The 23,216-nt window shown below is 35.7% G+C and overlaps 2 protein-coding genes across 2 annotated transcripts in view; one reads left to right on the plus strand and one right to left on the minus strand.

Annotated features, from left to right (window-relative positions):
• Nucleotides 1-23,216, plus strand: part of OSBPL8 (oxysterol binding protein like 8) — a 396,216-nt gene that overhangs the window by 196,564 nt on the left and 176,436 nt on the right. The gene's annotated exons all lie outside the window — the stretch shown is intronic.
• Nucleotides 1-23,216, minus strand: part of ZDHHC17 (zDHHC palmitoyltransferase 17) — a 68,383-nt gene that overhangs the window by 8,078 nt on the left and 37,089 nt on the right. The window contains exons 6-13 of the mRNA XM_083860369.1: nt 22,498-22,562; nt 21,076-21,238; nt 16,378-16,503; nt 14,994-15,136; nt 12,590-12,692; nt 5,282-5,404; nt 3,243-3,305; nt 1,983-2,076 (exon numbers count right to left, since the gene is read on the minus strand). Coding sequence (XP_083716495.1) covers nt 1,983-2,076; nt 3,243-3,305; nt 5,282-5,404; nt 12,590-12,692; nt 14,994-15,136; nt 16,378-16,503; nt 21,076-21,238; nt 22,498-22,562 — 880 coding nt within the window. The remainder of the gene's footprint in view (nt 1-1,982; nt 2,077-3,242; nt 3,306-5,281; nt 5,405-12,589; nt 12,693-14,993; nt 15,137-16,377; nt 16,504-21,075; nt 21,239-22,497; nt 22,563-23,216) is intronic.

Consider the following 23,216-nt stretch of genomic DNA (forward strand, 5'->3'; position numbering starts at 1 on the left):
TCTTTATTGCAGTTTATTAAAAAAAAATAAATCTGTGGAAAAAGAAATTGGAGAAACTGTATTTTGAATAAGATTAGGCAAAACACAGCACTATGCTCTACACTTGCCTCCTGGACTGGCAGGAATAGAGCCATCTTCTGCAGTTAAAATAATAATAATAAAAATAAAATAAAAATATAAAAAAAATAAAATAATAATAATAATAAAACAACAACAACAACAAAAAAACGTAAAAAACCCATAATGCTAATTTGATACCCCATTCAGGAGATAAATATAATCACTTCCAGAGACTTGCCTGCTGTATTTTAACTAAAATCTTGAGGAAAACAATTTGCCCTAGTTGCCAATTTGTTTATTTTTCAAATAGTCTCCTTTTTTTGTCAACCTTTTCAAAATGGTAAAAATATTTTAAGTCTCTTTATGTGCCAACTTTTATCCCCAAAGGGCTTATTTTAGAGTGTCTGTAAACACTCCTACAAGATTCCTCAGTCCTATTTTTAGCAACATTCTTATCCTTTTGACACATTCCACACACATCCAAATTCCACCTTTCCAGAAAGGCATGACTCATGTTTCCCTTTCTGGCAAATATACCACAAATGCTGTTTTAAGAATGAACTCTGTTTTGCAATCCCATGCTCAGAGTGACCATCTACCAATGTGAGACAGAGAAGCCATATAAGGTTGTTCAGACCATGACTCCCTCTGGTTCAGCTCCAGCTCCCATACTATGATTTTTAATGCTCTTTCCCAGCATACTTTCAAGGGTCCTATTGTTTACTTTTACCTACAGTTACCCCACTCTGGACACCACCACTAAAAGACAGATTCTATTTTTCCATCATCACTGTTACTTAAAAACCATCTCCTCCACCTACCCTAATCCCATCACTCACAGACTCTCTCAATACACACAAATAAGGTCTTTCCTCCTTTTCTCCCCCATTTGTGGTTTGTTTGGTTTTTTTTTTCAGTTACTGACTAAAATACTGGATCTTTCTGTCCCGTTGACACGTATTCCTGAGTACTCTTGCAAAACCTGAGCCCATGCTCCCCTGCCTGTCTGAATTAAAAATTTCTTAGTTTTTCATTGTAAAACATCTAAAATATAAACCAAAAATATCTCAGATAGTAACATCTGAAGGAAACATAAAATAGAAGGGTGATATAAGTTGATCTCAATGAGACTTTAGAGATATTCTATTACAATTTAAATGCCAGGATCAACTATTTTATTCTTGATTTTCAGACCAAACTACTTTGATTATTCATTATTATATCTATTTGAAAGGACTACAATGAAGCATTTATGAACTGTCAGTGAACCCAGGTCTTAATTCCTCTCCAAGATTAAAGTTACGTCTGCCTGCGTCCTAAAAACATTAAATACGTGAAGCAAGCTGCAGTCATTTCCTAGCTCAGATATTAATAATGATGGTTTTCAAATAAGTTTCTCAAAAAGTATGACTGAGAATAGAAGCATTTGGAGACTTTATTTCTGTTCTATAGCCATTCATTTCATAATCACTAGGGAGAACAAAAGACAACTTGGATGGTCGAAAAGAGGAGAATACCTCAATAGCAAGTCATTCTGTATCTAACTTCTATAATAATAACAATTTAAAATATGAATACTTTACCAATAAGTTACTGAATATTATTGGTGAAAATGAAAATTTTCATCTTATGTAACGGATAATAATCAGTTGTGGAATTAGCACGTGCCTTTTCAGCAGTTAAGCTTTCCATCTTTTCATTACTAAACTTTATTGTCAATAAAAATACATATGTAGCAACCTGAATTAGACACAGAACAATTTTGAGGATGGGTATATCACAGAAAACACAAAATGCAGAAAATCACATGGATAAAAAGAACTAAGCTCAATATTGCAAAGCTTTTCTTAAGAAGTCAAGTCACTTCCACTATGAAATGAGAACAGGCAAAACCTTGCAGAGCATTTTGGTAAATTACTCACCTACACAGTTCCCCACCCACGGGCAGTGGTGGTCAAACTTTGCTATACATCGATTGCAAACACCACAGTGTTTGGACCTCACTGGCTTCCGTATCTGTAAAGGATAATAAACATTTGTTTAGAAAAGCAAGTTACCTTGATATATTTTAAATAGAAGAAAACACAAACCCTCAATTTATATGTAGACTGGTAGTGCTATTGTTAATTCCTCAACTTCAAAAATTGAAGCTAATTCTTAAGGCAATCCTAGCTATTTAGCTTAATCTACGCACTGTGTAATATAAACATCCTTACAACTGCACTGACATGATCTTCACATTATTTTTCTTATACAAAGAATTATTTTTTCATACAAAGTTCTTCTATCACCTCCAGCTACTGAGCTTTGTATAGCAATCAGCTCCATTTCAGGTTCTAACAATGAAAATACAGAATGAGCTTGAGTTCCACGATTCTGTATCATTCATACCAAAATCTAAAATAAACCTTCCAGGTTATTTTCTAAAGACAGAAATATGACTCAACAAGCAAAACTCAATGGAACTTAAATTACTCCCAAAATTTTTTCTTTAAAGGTTATGTCTTGAGAGAAGTAATCTGAGATACATACGTATATACACACACACACATAATTTTTAAGTTGCTACATCTGTATACAATTTTCCAGCTTCAAATTTGGAGACATAAACATCATTAATGTTCCACATATATCACAGCTTTGCAGTGCTAACACTGATATGCTTTGGCATTTTGTATTTGCTAGTTAACTTCCAAAGAAAAAGCACATTATATTTGCTTTACAAAAATTAATACGTTTTTCCCCCTCCTGACTATTGCCAGATACAGAAATACACTTGGTTTTTGAAAAAAATATTTTACTAGAAGCACAACATAATTTCACTGTGAGTTATGGAGGGAGGGGAATTTCAAGTGTGATTTTTTTGACTTGCTAGGTATATAAACAACTGATGTGGTAGGCACACTGGATTTGTGAATTTTGACAGTGGCAAATTATTTCCACAGTGATACTTTTTTCCTCTCACTGTTGCGGTTTTTTTTTGTTGTTTTTTTTTTTTTTTTTTTTTTTTGTGTTCATATAATGTATTGAAAACACTGCTTAGAATAAATAGCACAAATAAATTCTGCCTTTGAAAGTGCAATAATAAGGTCAAATATGTGTTAATTACAGGAACACTAATTTTGGCTTAGCATTAAAGGAAGAAAATAATAAACAGTGAAATTGATTAAAAAATATACTACCAAGCAGGTACTGCAGAATATACTGAGGTCCAGACTTCCTGTCTCTGCAAGTTCTACTATTGTCTGTAGGAAAAACAGAAACTAGAATTTAGCATATAAACAAATGGTGACAAGCATTTTCAGACCTGTGGCTGTGAGGCCTTCATTTTGGGTACTTTCTACACACAGGAACAAAATCAACTCAAATGAAACTGATTTTCAATCTACTTTATTAAACCAATATGCACATTTACTTCTGAATTAATTCTAGTTTATACTTATTCCTAGTAACCTACTGTGATTCCAGTGCTGCTGGTGTGACTTTGATACCCTGGACAATTTCATAATTAGTCCCTCTGATTTCAGTGGGACTATAAAACTATACCACACACTAACGAAAGGATGCAAAAAGGAATGTGCATGGTCTCACACTCAACACTGGAGTTCAGTATTGTCCATAAGCAAAATCCCAAACCTCAGGAAAACAGAACTGATCAAGAGCAGATGAAGAGCATTTAAATATAAGTTTTGTGCAGACTCAGGATCACTCCAGTTAGATTCACATCATTGTGCTTTGTAAACTTCTGTCTACTTTCTACGCTTTTGAACTATAGGAAAATTTTATCCACTTTTTCCTTCACTTGCTTTAAGAGTGACTTGGGTTATTTTGTAACACAGAAGAAAGGACATGACATATTAAAACAACAAACATTTGAAATTGGTGCTTACTACACATTTCTAAACATACTTAACATGGTCATCTGAAATGGAAAGAGTTTTCTTACTTAAGTTATTTCAAAGCTAAAGGCTAACTCAGCATTAAATACTTGAAGACAAATCCTGAAAATGTTAGGAAGTGCTACACTGCATGAAGAAAACACACATGTCCTACAGTGGTTCATGCTCCTGGTAAAAGAACATTTTACCATGCAGTTAGCTGCCATGTAAGAAATCCGAAACATTCACAGCCATATGCATCTGCTTCAAGAAGTTGCATTTTGCAATTCCTACTCAGTTCAACAAGGCTTTTGAAACCACACATGCCTACTTAAGCAAGCAGATCAAACAAATTGCATATTTGTGCAAGTCGCTGAATCCAATCCCAAGTGTCATGGTTGACTACTCTTAATTTAGTCCAGTTGAAGGAGCGAATTTACTTTGGCAAACTGGCAATAAAAGAAATGTAATTTTCAGAGTAAATCCAAATCTGGACATTGACTAAGAACTCAGCAATAACTTATTGCAGAATACAAAAATTATTTCATCTACACCATCCTTTTAATGGTTATTACAATTTCATTCCTACATAAGGATCTAAATCCAAGTGGTCTGATCTTGATCCGCACAGGTCTTTTCATAAATAACCATGAAGTAAAAGCTCAAAGTTCACTTTAGGTGGAATGTTGGCTTCTAGGAAACTTAAACAAAACAAAACGCTTCTGCTGCTTGTATAATTTTGGCTTATTCAATGCCCAGTTTGGTTGCTGAGAACAATGCACTTAATTTACCACAAAAATATGAGATGCTAATAATGATACAATGTCTTAGATATCATTAGATCACCTGTATTTTCTCTGACATTTATGCCAAAATAAAAGCCCACCCCAAACTACCTGAGTTTTCGGCTGTTTTAGCCTCAAAATGTTGGTCAGTCTAATACTTTTAGATACAGTAATAAAGAAAATTAGAGGTGCTTAAAAGTCTGGAAAGTTTTCATTAAATTAAATAACACTTTTCCCATAATGGACTATTTGTTTCAGTACAGCAAAAGTCTGAAAACTTTGCATTTTCTTTTTCACTTAACTGCTTTTCAAGCTCTTAAAATTGAAAATTCAAGTTACAATTTTATTTTGCTACTCAAAATGATGAATGTGCAATTTTGCACAGTTAAGACCTGAAATGCATTCCACATGTTAAAAAAAAATAAATCTGGAAGATTTTTTTACATTTTAAACCTTTTGTCAAACAACTTATTAAAATGTAATGTACTGAAAGGTAAACTAACTATTCTGATCAGCTGGTGGAAGGCTGTTGAAGAAGTTTGTATCTCTTGCCCTTACCTTTTTCTTTTGTTCTTCTGTGGCTTTGATGATTCCTGGATCAGATTTCCAGGATTTTCCAAAATTGTAGAAAAGTGCAACACTATTAGCAAGGAACGGAAGATGTATAAAGAAAAAATTGAGATGTGTTTACAGTCAAGGAATCTCAAGTGTAAATTTGAATTTGGTCTTAACATTCTCACTTAGAATTCTGAAACAAAATTTAACAAAATTTAAATTTTACTAATGCCCTTGAGTCACTGTCTTCAGAATTAACAAAATTCACCACTGCTGTAAGAACTAGCTTGGTACTTGGCATTTTTCATTGCTCGACCTTCAAAACTTACTATTAAGAATGGTCTATTCCATGAGGTATTTCTAAAGCCTTTATCCTTCTAAGAATGAATAATGATACTTCAGTTTTTGTAACTGTTTTCCCTTTTAATTAAATTAAATCTCATGAAATTTATCTTCTTAATAACTATTTCCTGTTTTCAGAATAAACACTTTGGAACTCTATTTATAAGACAGACATTTGATTGCCTATGTCTTCAGTGGCTTGACATTCCTGTGATATCACAGGACGGGCTGTTTTTAGCCATAGAAGGAATTTTGCTGCAATGGCCACTGTTGTATGGCAATATGTCCCAACACCACTTATCTCCAAGAAAGGTAGTGTCTGAAACCTGGTCCAGTAATAAGGGAATGCACATATTTTGCATCACTGAAAGTTATTTTTAACATACTTATATGTCTAATACTTTAAAAACCACAGGATTTATTATTCTCTTAGTGTTTATAAAATCACTTACCATAGAGACAGAAAATAACCATTTGTTTTAAAATACATTTCCTGCATTCAATGTCTTGCCATGTAACATGCTAGTCTTATAGTGCTTGACATCACTTCAGAGAATTAAAACATTTTTAGCAGTGATGTTGAAAAACCAAATACTTCAGATGTTTCTCTTCCACATAAGGAAAATTATTTATTCTCATAAACAAAAGACCTGACAAAACTGACTGAAGACACCTGCTGTCAGCTGCTAGTTATAACTGCAAGAAGATTCCTTAGTTGACAAATCTGTAGTGGCAGGAGCTTCTACAGCATTATCCAAACAAAAAAAACCACCTAGTACTCAGGCAGAAAGCACTGTGCACCCAAATTACATTATATTTTGAGTAACTTAGCTACATTCAGATCTAAATAGCTTGTGATGTAAGAAGAACCCTGAAATGCAAACAAATATAAGTAGGCCTCTTTTTGACTCCTGAAATGTCAAGGAAGTCTCATTGTTCATCTGAAGTATAACCCAAATAATTTTTTTCCTCCTGTTGGGGCAAGGAATTGGCTGGGAATTTCTAACAAAAAAAAATTGGCAAGTTAAATTAAAATTTTAATAACGTATCTTATAAAGTAGAATGTTAGTATCAGCTCACTAAAGGCTGAAATCTTTTCAGTAACAAGGTGTTTCCTGCATCTTTGTAATGGGGAAAAATAACAGCTATAGTATAACCTAAACACTCACAGTTCTATTTTATAAATTAGAGATGAAAAGCTCAGACTTCAAAATTTACACAATCCAACTTCTTCCTACGCTTTTTCTAAAGCTACCTGCTGCCAAGAATAAGCTGGTGCAACTGAATTGCTTAGCTAGCAAGAGATTGCATTTTCTTTAGAATACTAAAATAATCACTGGGCTTTTTACAACAGTGAAAACTGGTTTTCCATGAAGTGTACCTTAATCAGACAACCATTACAAACAATAAAGGTACAACTGGAACCAATTTTATGACCCATTTCTAATACCATACGTCATGTCTAGACTTTTAAAGATGATGTGAGAAAAGACTAAGAGGGTTTTTATAACCTTTATACTTTGGAATTGTTTCTCTACTAACTTAAATAACCTGTTACAAAGCAGCTGTCCATTGTCTCAACTTACTCTTCCCCCAGTTTACTCCCTTCAAATACAGAGAGAACACAAGAGATGCTCCACAGAGCCTGTTTTCCCTGTCCTTTTATCAGGTGGTGTCAGATGAGTGCAATGCTGACAATGTAAATTGTGGCAGATAAGGGACTTCTGTACTGCAGCTGGGAGACTATGTGAGAATTTAAAAGTTTTCTTCTCCAGAGTATTTCCAGCATGTGCCGTAGATAAACAACCTCAGCTGTAGGATTCATCTCCCCCACTTTTAAATCACACAGTATGCCTTCACAAACATCAGGAAGGAAAAAGAGCCGTGTCCAATCTATCTTTGGTATCAAGACATTTAAATTATGTAAGAGAAGCAGAGCCTAACAAGTGGCTATTTGTTGTCATTGGCTATGAAGAGTGCTTAAATTTCAATACAGATGCCCACACTAGAGGTATCTAAAATCACACTGAACTTCCCTTTCTTTACTTCAAAAGAGATCTTAGCAACTTGCATCACAGGCACCTCAAAATTCTTCACATGTAAGAAACCCTTGCAGGTTTATAATAGCTTCAGAGTAGGGAACTGGTACTGTGTTAATATCCTCATTTACAGCTACACAAGGAAAAAGTACATTACTATATTATTAAGGGCTGCAAAGTGCATAATATACCAGGCATTCACAGCTCTTGCCTTGCCACCAATTTGCTCCTCTTTTGTGCAGTTTCCCAGTTTTCATTGAGAGACAAAGTAGAAACATCGAAGTAGAAACACCGCGAAAGACTTCCCGCTTTTAGTCCTAATTAATATCCTTTAATTATTAAAACAAGTACAAGACAGCTGAAAAATTATTCCAGGAATTGGAACAAAAAAAGTAATCTCATTAAAAAGAAAATTAAAACCAAACAAGCACCACACAACCCCTGAGTCAGGTAAACATTGGATAAGTTAATTTTTCATTGTGAACTGTAGTCTATTTAAAACGTCCCAAATATATGCAGCTTCCTGCTATCATACCAGTCTGAAATCAAGCCAAAATGCACATTACAGACCCAGACGTGCCCTTTCACAAATCAAAAATCCTTTTCTCCTACACAGAAAAATCTGCAGCCAGTGTAAGATGTCAGGGATCAAATACATGCTAATAAACCTGCCAATTCACAGAATCACAGCATCACAGAACGGGTCAGGCTGGAAGAGACCACAGTGGGTCATCTGGTCCAACCTTTCTGCTCAAGCAGGGTCATACCAGAACACACAGCACAGGATTGTGTCTAGACAGTTCTGGAATACCTCTAGTGAGGGGAGACTCCAGAATCTCCCTGGGCAATCTGTTCCAGAGCATGCTCACCGTCACAGTAAAGAAGTTCCTCTTCATATTCAGGTGGAACGTCCCATGCATCACTTTCTGCCCGCTGCCTCTTGTCCTATTGCTTAGCACAACTGGGAAGAGCCTGGAAACATCCTCTGACATCCTTTCTTCAGATTCTTATAGACACTGATCATGTCCCCTCTCAGTCACCTCTTCTTGAATCTCAACAGGTCCAATTCCCTCAGCCTTTCCTTGCAGGAAAGATGCTCCAAAGCCTCAATTCGTAACAGCTGTACATCGAGGTCTAAGAGTCCAGGCATGTAACAGCAGATAGATACATGAGAAGCCTCATTTAACCAGGCATTTGTTTGATAAAATCAGTTTGTAATTAACTGAAGCCCTGCAAAAGCCCACTACCTTCATTTCTAACTGACATAAAAGAATCCCTTAGCTTAAAAATAAATTCAGTTACTCTATCCCCTCCACCCCAGAATTTTTCTTTTAACTTTAGAAAAAGTATTTAGATATGGGAACAGAAGTTCTGGACAGCTGGGCCTAGAGGCTGGATTTTTGGTGTCTTTGGTTGCTGTAGAACCCCAATGGCTGCTGATTTTCTTTTTTTTCTGCATGAAGGCTTTTTGCTCTTTTCCTGATATTAATTTTGGTGATAATTTTTTTTTAACTGCTTAACTGTACCAATTAGCTTATTATAGATTTTTAAATCCCATGCAATTGCATCAGCTTTGTGAAAGAATGAAAATCATCATGAATTCTCTCATACCCAGTTTTAAAATAATTCCTAATTCAAAAAGTGTGCAATGTTTGTTTTCTTTAACCTAGACCCCATCATTTGGTGACGTATATTTGAAATAAGATAATCAATACAGTCAATGATAAATTATTTTTAAAAAACAGAAATTGCCTTATATAATCTCATAATCTCAGCACTGCAAATAGGATGCAACAGCCATAAAAGCCTGCTTAATTAAAACTGCACACTCCCATTTGCACCAAATAGAAGCAGAAGAAACAAAAATAAATAGTGTGAATATTTTGGGCTACAGCAAACTGACAACTTAGAAAAACAGAGCAGTGTAAGAACCTTTTGACATAACAAACAGTATTTGTTCAGCTGGAATTGAAAAGACTGCATGAACAACTGAGATATAATCTTGGTAGGACATTTACAGGACACAAGAGAATGTTCTACCTATAAATACTAATGAAAAAAATGAAAAGTGAAATTCTAGTCTCATATTATTAAAAGTGTAATTTTAAGTAAGTTTTTTTTCTTTTAAAAATAAAACTAAATTAAAACATAGTGACTTAGTGTGTAGGATTTTTGAGGGCATTTTCGCTCCTACTCTGCAAACACTAGAAAACTCGAATACACTAATGGAGCAAGATATAACTATTCTTTGTTACAGGCAAAATACAGTTACAGGGATGCGGCAAAACAGTGGCAGGGAGGCACAGGACCATAAACTCATATACAGACTCAAAAATACACAGATCACATTCCTCATTCCCTGCAAGGATATGATTTCTACTTTATCAAGTACATAGGACTCAGAAGCTGCTGAGAAAAATCCAAAAAAATGAAAACATTTACAAAAATTAAGTACATTTTAAATATTGGCCTTTTAAAAGACAAATCATTAAACCTTAGAATTTAGAGTTATTTTTCATGTGACCACATTAAAATTCAAGAAAATGCACTGCAAATCCTTGATTTCTATGATACATGCATTAACTGCCCTTTTCTGTTCCATTAGGATTAAACAGACAAGAGTCGATGATCTTCCAGATAACTTCAACACAGCTCTAAGAAAATAAAATTTTTACCAAACACCTAAATCTTAAAGTTACACTTACTGCAATTAAGATCTTTATGTTATTTATAGTACAAAGTTCCAGTAAGGCAATTCCTGATAGTTGTTTAAAGTTAAAAATTCTCCTCCCCAAGCAAAAGTCAGTCAGAATGTGCGAAAACTACCAGGACAGGTTTCATCACTTGAACATTACAAAGTATAAAGCATTACTCTAGTCTGCTGTAAGCAGTGATATAAAGATGTAAAAATATAGGAATTCTTTATCCAACCACAATCCTGTGCCCCGTGCTATAAAAATAGAGGAGGCATGCAATTTCCTTTTTGCAATAAAGCTACAGGGCTATTTTCCAGAAGAAGAATGAATTTGGAATCTTATTACAAAGACTTCCAATTAAAAATCACCAATTAAAGGAAGATGGCCTCAAGCATTTGGTCTCTAAAACAGCTTGTCAGAGGATTGTGTCAGTTCTAATGAAAGTAATTAGTAACTGAAGGTCTTAGACCACTACTTACGTGTACTAAAAGACTGTTGCGAGACACCAGCTTGGGATAGAAGCAGGACAGTATTCTATTGACCTTCTGAAGTCAGGTTTTATTAGGGTAATTGTCAATACTTCTAGTGAACAATTAAGATTATTCCATGACAAAAAAAGAGGCCAAACTTCCAGCAATTTAATCAGAATGACTAATAGAAATAAAAATCTAAACAGGTTGTTAGAAATATGAATGAAACATGTGATATCAGGATAAAAACCTCAGGATTTGCCAGCTTTAAGGGACAGCTTTCTACATCAAGATACAGGCCATCATGTACTGGTTGTAGAGCCATTTTAGTGTGGTCAAGGGCTTTAAATCAAAGTTGGACACATTCTTAGATTAGGTCCAAGCTGATGTTATGTTAGTACAAGAAAGCATTTCACAGCACTTCAACATTTGCAATCCAAAACATGTAACAGCATTGGCTAACATGAGCTGCTATTTCTAACTATTGTTTTTTAAAATATTTCTCATATTCATTTTGTACTCACTTTTCCCATTCTGCAGTCACTATTACATTTGGGTAAAAACAAAAAAAAATCAGGCCAGGCAGAGAGACTGGTTGTAGGACCAGCATTTCTTAATAACTGTTTCAAGACATACTAATATTAGTATCATTCTTTATTTTTTTAACTTAAGAGCAACTAGATTTTAATTTTTAAGCTGTTGGTGGTGTTTTTTAAACATGCCATAACAGTCATTTCCAGTAGCATGGGACTGCTGCTCACAGCAGCATCTTTGCAAACAATGCCAAAATGGAAGGCAAAGGTAGCATGGAAGCAGGGTCTCCTCTCTGTTCTCAGCCCAAAAATACATGGCTGATTTAGTTATGCTTGCAGAACACATCAAGAAGATACCAAAACAAAAGCACTGCTACTATCCTACTTCATGGCAATTCCTTTCAGGATGAAAAGAAAACCGGTTTCTAAAGAAGTCAAACCAACATCTCATAAAATTCACTTCAATTGTTTACAAGAACTGTATTAAACATTGAATCTCTACTTTGTTTTCTTGGCTACTGAAATTACAGTACTCTAGAAAGTTGTTGAAAAATTTGAACCTATTTCCTTGCCATAGAAAACTAACATTCCCCACTGAACTCTGAAACAATTTCTACCTCCATGAGTAAGAGAAGACATCCTATCTAGACAGACAATCAAATCCACAAAAATATGGCAATATGCTGAACCTCTATAATCTAGTATTATTAACACATGTATTTTTAAAATATTTAAAATAACTGAAAATATAGTTATCAAATATATCTAAAGTTTGTACGAAATGGAATTCCCAAAATCTTTAGGAAGATCTGACTATGATACCAATTCCTGGAAATGGTTCCAAACTGGAACTGATACAGACCATGAAGCAGCTTTCCAGAATGGTGTCTAAAAAATGCAGTCAATTACATTGTGTCACCTCTCAGCCAGAGAATATTCTACAAGATTACTAGCATTTCCTTTACATAAGAAGTTGGTAAAGCACAGGAAATTCTGCAGACTACTGTAAATAAATTTTGAGGAAAATCCTCTTCTACTTCTGCTTCTACTGAAGCCCAGCAATAGCGTGCACATTTTTAAAGCAATGAAACAACTACCTTTTAATATAGAAAGCAATGTTTGGTGTTTTGTTTTTTTAATTTTATTAGTTTACTTACTGTTATATGCAGGATATAGCTTTGTAATTCCTCGTACTATGAACACAAAAACACTACTTGTACGCAAAAAGGATATCATTCCAAAACCAGAAGAACCACGTCACGTACATCCAGAATTTTGTTGCCAAATATATTCCAAGAGGCAGTGCACTGTGCATGGAGTGATCAAAGAATGACCTGTAATGCAGGAACAATGTCACACAGTAAGTTTCAATTTATAAAATCTAAATCCTGAACTATTGCTTCAGGACAGCACTTCCTACTAAAATATGTACTATATGGCATATTGCAAAATATGCCATAAATACATTTTCCTCACTTTTCTGTTCAAAGTTCACGAGAAATTCACATTTTTAACCTGCCAAGACAGGCAGAATGAGTAAATACTCATGCTAAAACTACACTGTGAAAGCAGTTAGGAACCTGTGATATTCTTAGCAACATGGACAGTGGTTGCCAATCATATTAAGTTTTGAGACTGCAGTGCTTAAGACATTTTGGAAACTCATTCAATTAAAATTATTTCACTAAGAAAAAAGCTTAAGAGACCTTGGTGTTATCAGCCTATATACTTGAAATATTTCAGATTATTCAGTATTTTGCTTTTGCTACAGTTGCCAATAGAAAGTTGAAAAAAACATCAAGACTAATTAATTTCCCATCTATCACTACACTTGCCAAGTTCTAAGATAAAATGCTGCTACATTAATTTAAAAAAAGTTAAGCCATCAGAATAATTTTCTTACTTTTGCACTTTAAAGACTCTTCTGAATTAAGCTGAATACAGTTGAGATAAACACCTGAATGACTAGGCTACTCCATACTCAAGAAGAAATTGCTATGAAAACTATGGAAAGTGACACTCTAAACAACTAACCTCCCTGAAATAAAATTTCTGCATCATCTGCCTAAACATCCTGATATTGATCCATTTTACTTTTTGTGCTGCTCTTTCTCTCAGGGCTGCCACAGACAAATGTGTGCAGGGAGTAGTCTCCATTTCACTTCTTTACTCCCTTACAGTATCGCTCTCTTCTCTAGTGGAAGTTCCTTAGGTCTTTGGAGAAAAGCCTGTGAGAAACATGAACTATTCTGATGAATAATAAGTGAATATATATTTGGACACATAGTAGTTACTGCACTAATCTTTCTTTCAGTGACTTCTGTGCATCTTTGTACATGTGAAAGTAGGGAGGAAAACACAGCTAAGCAGATTACATAAAATTCTACAGGGAACAAAAACACTATTAAGGTAACAGCACAAGTTTATCAATTCAAACCTGGGCTTTGTGAAAAACACTTCAAAAAGGATTTATACTAAACATCAAGGAACAGATAAGAGAAAATAAAAATAATAATCCTGAACTCCTGTCAGTTAGGCGAAAAATACAAAACTTGACAAAACACAGATCTTGCGAGATTGGAAGAAATCTTGTCCTTCCTTTCTGTAGGAGGCACACTTGAGGACTTGCACTGACAAATAGGGTTTTTTGTGGGAGAAGGCCACCAAGTTGCACAGCCTCAGAGGTGACAAGAAGACTAAACAGATCGTCTCCATCCAAGACCCCGCAAAAGTTTGATAACCTTCCAAAAGTTTGATAACCTTCCACTTCCCTCATGGTCTACTGAATTCACTAAAATCTTCTGAACTTGGTTTAACGAGCAGATATATTTGCCTCTTTATACAGGAGAAAAAAGAGAAGCAAGCGATTCTAAATAAACATTGCATCCAACCCCAGAAAAGTAGAAAGCTCCTAAGCATGGGGATACAACAAGTTCTCCTATCTTGCCGCACATGAAAATGAAAAGTAAAGGAGAGATGATACAGTGTACAGATCTTGAAAATCCACTGGAGCATGACTACACGTGTGTGTGTGTGTGTGTGTGTGTGTGTGTATTTGTAGGTGCATTTACATACATTTAAAGTAATCATAAATACAACTAAAAGCCTTTATGATCGAACAACCGGATGTACAAAAAAAACCAACTAGAAAGTAGCCTTTATCTTTAGTCACTTATTTCCACAACAACAAAAGCTACAAAATCTGATTCTGACTTAATTTCTCCCTATAAATCTCTTCAGATGCCCTTGTGCATTTAAATTATTAAAATAAAACAGTTTTAATAGGACATTTGCGTGTTGTTTTTACTACTTTATAGTAACTTTTCCATTGCCTGCTCTCTGCAATATTCATGCTGGTAACTCTTTGTAGACAGACATTCAGCACCCTCCCCTGGATAATGACTGAATTTCTGTTTTGCTGTCAGCTTCTGTTAGCTCGGTGGTATGCACCCAAGATAATTCCATATTTCACATGACAATAGAGCATTACAGGAGCTACAGTTGCACAAGATTTTTCGCAGAAATAAAGACCAATTCCAACAAATGGAAATTTAAGGTTATCTATCCAATAAAGATGCTAGCAAAATGCTTCTTGCATGCACACTAAGCAGATGGTGTCCCAGAAAAATACTTACTTTGAAAGAAACTGTACCATAGCCCAAACGCCACCATACATCAGCCCTTTAATGAGCCAAGAATCAATGTCTAGGTCTGCTATAAACCCAACCAGCCAAATAACTAGGAAAGGAGTTCCCAGCATCACCTTCTGACGGAATTCCTATATAGAAACAAACATCAGTAAGTAACTACTTTCAGAAACATATTGTATAATACACAGGACAGTCACAAAACCACAAATTTTCAGGAAGCTTGACAGTGGGAGATAAATCTTCATGCATTTTTCTCATTTCCTATCTTTACATACCTCCAATGAATTTGCAAGGAAAATAAACCCTCCCAAAATTATATTACAAATCAGTAACTGTGTTTTAGAACTGTCTTCTAGAGACTTTGCTGCTAATCCAGAATCAAAGCAACATTAGCTCTTTTTAAAGAATCCATAAGTGCATGAACTGCTGCACAGCACATGACAATGTCAGTAAATTTTTATTATTCGTGTAACTGCAGTCTTTAAGTCATACTGAGGCATCTATGAATAAAGATAGGACTTTTTTGGTCTTACACTGTGTGGATACAATTCTTGATGAGAGCACCCAACTCCTTCCAAATAATCAAAGCACAGTGACAATGAAATGTACAAACCACTTCAGGTCAATAATTACTGCATCCTTACAGTGTCACAGAGTTAAAGTCCAGACTGTAGCAGTACTTTGAGCATCCTGATGCAATGTATCTTTAATTCAAAAATTGTAACAAATCAGCAACACTTAGTATCCAGCACAACACTCCACCTGAGTGTTGATGGATAGGAAGAAGATAACATTGACTCTTTTTAGATTTTCAAACAATAGATAGGAAGACAGTTCTTCATGCTAGAGCAGTATGTTAACCCTTACACCCTCATTTATGGCCTCTGCCTATCTGCAGTATTAAACAATACTCTGAGAAGCAAAAGGTGGCCACATTAGAGATTTATGTATTACTTTATACTGCTAAGACTGACTGCTTCTTTCATTCAACACAATAACAATAAACAATACATAATTAGAGAGGAGATCAGAGTTCAGAATACCCAAAATGCTTCTTTCCTCAGCTACCTGAGAGCCAGCTACGGAACATCTTGGCTAACCCCAACAATACGAGACCACTCAATACTTTGCTAACACTTTTAGTTAGCACAAAAACAAAGCATGTGGAAGCTTAAGGCTTTACTTCCTCCTGCCTTAAATAAAGTACTTTTTTTTCTTTTGCAATTACTTTAGTCATAATAAAAAGACATTCCTTGAAGCTGAAATGTGAAGAAACCACAGCCCTGAACTTCTTTTAAACAAACACACAAGTCCCCAAATTAAGAGCAGCTGTAAGATTGATTTACACAAGTGTTATGCTACTACTTACCCTATCTGCTTTTAGTTTTCTCAGAAAGGATGGACTGTCATACCCCTTTGCCTGTCTTGCTTCTTGCAAATGATTGATCATCCAAACATTCTTCCTTTGTTTTGCAAGATCAAGTGGTGATTCTCCCTGTCAAGAGTACAAATGTAGGAAACATCCAATTGAAAAATAAAATGCATTTGGATCACCTTTGAAACAGAAATTTGGCTGTAAAAAACAACACATTTTAAACCAGTTTACATTCTGGCGTACTTTTTGCTCTGCAGCTCACTTGACACCAAACATCATTCATTCCTTTTGGTTTTTCACTCTCCCATAACTATACAAGTGTGGACAAGTGTGCGCATATTAAATGTATGATCCTGACAATATGCATGTCCTGACAGTAGTAACTGTTGCTTTTGGCAGAGAACAAATTTATGTTCCACTATTCTACACACAGTCTACTAGTCTGTAAATGAAAGACTGTGCTTCTCCCTCAGCTATTGACAGGCAGCAGAAATCAAGCAAAGAATAAGAATGTGACCCACTGGATCATGGAAACTTTTCCAATTCTAAAGACTGACGTCTTAGGTAATTCTCTGCCTTCTGGCAGACTGAAGTTACTAATATTAGAGAATACTTCTAGGATTATTTTTTCTACAAGTCTAATGTTCTTAGGTTCATTTCAGTTACAGAAGTTCTAGGAAGACAACATGAAAAAATAAACTGAGTGCTCATGTCCAACTTATTTCAAAACTCTGAGCTTTTACTCTGAGCTTGTGTTGCATGTAGTATGGGTGCTAAGCCAGCAATAGCCCATGTCTTTATTTCCATAATTTCAGAAAGGACTAACAGATGAAGCAAAAGAGAAACAGAGTGAAAGACACAGGGACCAAGGTGCCTACCAAACTGATTTGATTTTATTGCTTTTTAAACACTTAGGAAGAGAGCTAAATGAAAAAGTTATTGACTTGGTCTAAAATTATAGAGGAGGCAAGAGACAACCAATTGTAGGTACCTCCAGCTTCAGTTTTGCATTTGACTCTTCCTCTCTTCTACTGGAGTTAACTCCCCTCCTAAACAAACCATTCATGGAGGCTTGAAAAATGGCTGAATCCTCCATCGCTCGGCCCCCTCCTAAAAAAAAAGTGAGACAGGTACTAGAAACTGAAACTACCCAGAAAGGGCAATAATTACTACAGACAGAAGCGATTTCAAAGATTTGAAACTACAGTTAGCTACCTATATCCCATAAAGACAATGGGAACTGAGTACTTTACTGTCATCTCTGCCTTTGAAATCTTGCCCCAAATCTTTAGGAGAGTAAATAGCACAGAATATAAATTATGAGGTGAAGATTTTACAAACTACTACTTAACTGGACCATTCACACCTTCTGTGTGAGAAGTTTAACTAGCAAAATCAGTAAAAAAAGAATAACCTTCTGACTTAATTTGGCTTCAAAGTTATTCAGCCAAATGTCAAAAAAACAGGATTAATTTAAACTCCATTTTCAACAGAAATGCCTGAAATAAAACTATTGGTGCCTGTTTCATCACAAGTTTGATAGCACCCTGAATTGCTAATATCTGGGAAACTCCAGAGATGCTGTTGTTTTAGTACCACCTTATATATCCAGACTGTAAAGATTACCTGTGGACAAGCAATCCCCTCTGGGAGTTGATCTCCCAAGTAAATCCTGAAGTTGTCTTGGGGTCCAGCTGAGCATCCCTTCCACTAGAGGGCCATGAGACACCTAGGAACTGCCTAGATAAAAAAATTGAGGGAGCTTTAAAGAAATCTTTGACTATGCTTCCCATCATCTGGCCATTTTAGTATTTTCCTTGTCTTTACAGGAGTAGTGGATAGCTGACTTGCTTAAAAATTAAAAAAAAAAAAAAGTATCGGGAAACTTAATCTAGTAACACACTTAAGATTGTCAGCAAGCAATAAGGCTTCAATAAATATATATTTAAAATATTTAGGTAGAAAAAATAATCTGAAGAGACATTACATTAAGGAACTGTACATGTAGACTTCCACAGACAAGCCTAAGATACACTGCATAATCAAGAAACTAGATTTAAAGTTCAATAAATTATTCACTTACAGATTAAAAAAAAAACGAAACTTTTTTAGACCATACGAGTTCTTCTAGGTCTCTATATCTCTCTACCAAAAAAAAAAAGGAGCTTCTGCTGCTCATATGTAAATAAAATTTACAAATTCTCCCCAGGTCCCCAGTGATAACCTGGCTCCCCGAGAAATTCTGTCCTCGTCAGCCCTATCTGTTTACTGGTGGCAAGCTAATTTCCTTAAGAAAAAAAATAAAATCAACCAAACAAAAGCCCCCACTCTACTTAGATTACTGAAAAGCAGCTTCCATCTCTAACATCAATCTAGTTCTCAAAAATGCAAAAAGAAGTATCTTACTACCGAAAGGAAAATATTAATTTCTTGTACAGCATAATAAGAAGAGGCTAAATAACAAAGTGGGACTAACTCACTGCTTGTATCAAGCTTTTCTCTAGAATAGGAGTGCTATTGTTCAAATACTTCATAAAATGTCATGCGAAGTAAAGAACACCTTACTGAGATGACTGGTCCCAATTTGTTCCAAGCCTAGGCAGCCAGCAGCACGTGCCTTTCTAACACAGACTGACTAGAGCTGGTAACAGTTAAGTCAAAGTTTCCATCTAATATTTCAGTAACTTCTTTACTTGAAGAAAAGGAACAGCTTTCAGCCAATGTATTTCTTTAATCTCAGCTGTCTTAAGACCATTCTTGGTCAATTCCCTGGGTTATCTGAGAAAAGGACTTCACTAGATAGTGCTGCAGAAATCTGGAACTGACTGCATCAGAAAGAAGCCTTTCACAATTCCTTTTATTTCTGAGGAAACATCAGCCAAACACTTAATTAGTTGCTGGCTCAAAGAAACTTTTTTGTGAACAGTCAAACAAGGGGCACCAAACTGAGTTTCTATTGGCCTTTAAGAATCAACCACATTTTTATATTTATTCTATATTTACTACCACTTAAATCAGCATCAGTTACAATGTCACTGGCTGGATGGCAAAACTGATTTTGATCCTCTGAAGATCCTAAAAACCTGGGAAGGCATGCAAGAAACCTAGACTTCACTGCAGAAGATAAGCACTGATCAGTGAAACCAGACACATCTTCCGGCATGACTGGAAAGATATCATGATCCAGCAGGTTCAAAACCTATTTTTCTACTGACTGCTGCTGTCTGTCAATAAAGAAGGCAAGACCACGAACTACTTCAGGCAAGCAGATACTTTTTCATATTGCCAAACACAGAAATTTTTGTTACAGATTCCATAAGAGTCCAGAAATGTAGGTAAAGTGATGACTTTAGAACTCTTGTCACACTAATCAGCCTGTCAAGAGAAGCAAGGTATGACATGCTGATTTTTTTTCCACAAAAATACCTTTATTTTTTTCCATAGGTGGCATAGGAAAATAGCTTTTCAACACAAGAAGTGAGACTAGAAGCATAATTCCTCCACACAAATGACCTTACAGACCAGGAATAATTAATATATATTCACCTCAGTGTACACAAGAGGCCAGCTGATTTGTTTTAAACATGTATAAAGGTGATGTCGTTTAATGAGTTTTCATTCATGGTTAGAAACATTTCTGATATTCTGAAGTGGATGTAGGACTTAAAAAGCTGCAGCAAAATTTGGCTGCTCCCTTAAAAAGGCTGTTCCACGCTCTTCAGGAAAACTGTATGTACAATTTTTTAAAATAAATATATATATATATATATATTTCTATGACTTCTGGCCAAGCAAAGTAGACCCAGGCCATCACAATCAGTAGGAAAAATGGCAAAAGAAAAATTAAATTAAGTTATAGCTGTGTTTGCAAGCATAACCACTCTGCCTGTAACACTCTATAAGTGGAAAATACAAATATTTGAAGAGAAACTGAGTAGACAATTTTCTAAAAGTGAATTATTCTCTGACACCAGAGATGAAACAGCTTGGGTAACAAAATGCATCTAATTTGATATACAGAGTATCTGGAAGTAATGGATAAAACCACATTCCAAAGCCACACCTTCCAAGGCTGGAGAAGCTCCAAGTCTGTGGCAGATATTCTAAGAGCTGTTTCGCTGGTCTAACATATGCTGGAGATAGGCTCTGTTAGTACAGAATCCAGATTGATTGTTAAGAAATTCTGGTAATCAGGCAAGTTAAGTTCACATGCAAAAAGAGAACCCATTTGTTTATTGTATTCTACTGGCATTTTCAGGCCACCAATTTGCTTACTGGCACTGGGAAACCGACTAGAGCATTTGTCAGCTCTCTGGAAGAGGACAGAGATTGTCTCACATCTCACTCCAACAAACAAAGTCACCCCTTCACTAGAAGATACTCAGTCAGGTTTCCTGTTTTGCATCCAAATACACTGATCTTCACACATACAGTCTAATTGCACACCCCACTCCCCTATTTTTATAAATAACCACTGTTACATTATTTACTTGAGTATCTTTTATAGTGCAGATCTAGTGGTTATGCATCACTCCTAGGAATAAAAGCCAAATGACACATTAGTGGCACTGCTTTTGCTCCATCTTTGTTGATCCCATTATAGCCACAATAATAACCTACTCTTGAGATTTATCATAGGCTCTGTTATTTCTGCCTCAAATCACTTACAGTTAAAACAGACCAAATGTTTACCTTAATATTTTGAGCATCAACATTAGCTCCAGCTTCTAACAGAAGACTAATAACTGTAGTATTTCCTGCTAGCACAGCCCAGTGCAATGCCGTGTTTTTGTGGTATTTGTCTCCCAGATTAACCGAAACATTAAATGTAAGTAGTAATCGTGTTGGATCCACACTAGAAAAGAAAATTCTTGTTAGATCAACAGATGAACTCAAATATATCCCAACTTATTGTTGATGCACTCAATTTCTATGAAGATCATTATCAGGTACACTATGTAATAGCAAAGTGATATTTTTTGCTGCCAATTATGAATGACTCAAAATCTCTTCCCACCAAAACCAACCACCACTCTGTTGACTTTAAAGGATCTACCTAAGACAGCTCATTCTGGGATATCAAGAAACATTTGTTCTAGTTACAAACATACACTCTAGCTCAGTGTTTACCAAAATTTAACACTACTAACAGATTTGTAAAAATATGCATAATTATATAGTTAAACAACGAAAGTTCAAAACATGTTTCCACTTCACAATCCAGAAGATGAAACTAAAATAGAATGTGAATGTTGCTAATGGCAGGTATTGGTAAGAGCTAGTTTGTGTTCCTCCCAACAATCTACAGAGGTAGGCCCTTCCAAACAGAAATCTAATTCAAAACATTTGTTTTTTGGAGAAGTGTTATTTTTCATCATTTTTTTCCCAATCACTGCCACAGGAAGGATTAGTGAGCACTTCTTCATAGTACCTTCTCTCTTGAAAAAGTCATTGTACAGGATTTGGCTGTAGCTCCTGTGATGCTGTGTTCTGGATTTGTGACCAAAGCAGTATTGATGACACAGGGATGTTTTAGCTACTGCTGAGCAGTGCTTACACAGGGTCAAGGCCTCTGCTGCTCCTCATGCAGCCCTGCCAGTGAGCGGGCTGGGGCTGCACAAGGAGCTGGGAGGGGACACAGCTGGGACAGCTGATGCCAACTGACCAAAGAGATATCCAATATTGCATGGCAGTTGCTCAGCAATAAAAGCTGGGGAGGAGAAGTAGGAAGTAGAGGACATTCAGTTACAGCATCTGCCCGCCAAGTAACTGTCAGAGGTGACAAAGCCCTGCTGACCTGGAAATGGCTGAACTGATGGGAAGAAACAAATTAATTCCTTATTTTGCTTTATCTATTCAATTGTCTTTATTGCAAAGCATGAGTTCTCATTTTTACCCTCCTGATTCTCCTCCTCATCCCATTTGGGAGGAGTGAGGAAGTGGTTGTGTGGGGCTGAGCTACTGAGTGGGATGAATTCACAATAACCATAAATGAAGAAAGATAAAATGGCAACAGTAGAAAGAACAGAAAAACTTGCAAAAAACCCCCCAAACCAGTCACTACTATATGCCACTTGGTTAACACTAAGATAAAGTCATAACTGCATGTATTACCTATGTGTTCTGTAAGCTGCCCACATTAAAGGTGTCATTCCATTTTGATCCATCATATCTACATCCTAAAAAAAAAAAAAGAAAAAAAGTTGGTGAGGTAAGCATACTCAAGATCCAGCAGATGCAATGTTTGCAATGAGAAGCAGTGTTTTAAGACTAATCATCCAAACTGGAAGAAAAACTGGCAAGATTTTAGCACTCAAACAGTATTTAGAAGATGAAAACAAACATTAACGCCACCACTGCCAAAAAATAACTGTTCCAATCTATTCTGGAAACTATGAAACAGCCATGCTTGTAAGACCAGTAATTTCTAACTTAGTGTTAACCTTCAACTTTAAAGACATATATAGGTGGTGTATTATTGCATTAAAAAGCAGAAGAAAATTAAAATAACACACCAATATTTGAAAAGATACTTGATAAATCACTATAAATACCACTGTCTGAATCCTACCATACGATGGTATGCATCGTATGGTGCAAATGCTAGATGCACCTATTTTTCCACTTGTAAAGCAATTTTCCTTAGCTCATTGCGTTCCAAAGGTATTTATGTATCTGGATATCCAGTTAACGAATGCCAGAGAATTCTAAGGTTGGAAAAAAGCCATTAATAAAAACAACCTCCTGAGAAATAAAATTGATCTATAATCTCTTTCCCCTCCTGCCTAGGGAAGTTGGTAATTCCTAAATACTTCGAGGCAGATTAGACTCTC

This window comes from Zosterops lateralis (assembly GCF_965231275.1).
Source record: "Zosterops lateralis genome assembly, chromosome: 4".
In the NCBI taxonomy this organism is placed as follows: Eukaryota; Metazoa; Chordata; class Aves; order Passeriformes; family Zosteropidae; genus Zosterops; species Zosterops lateralis.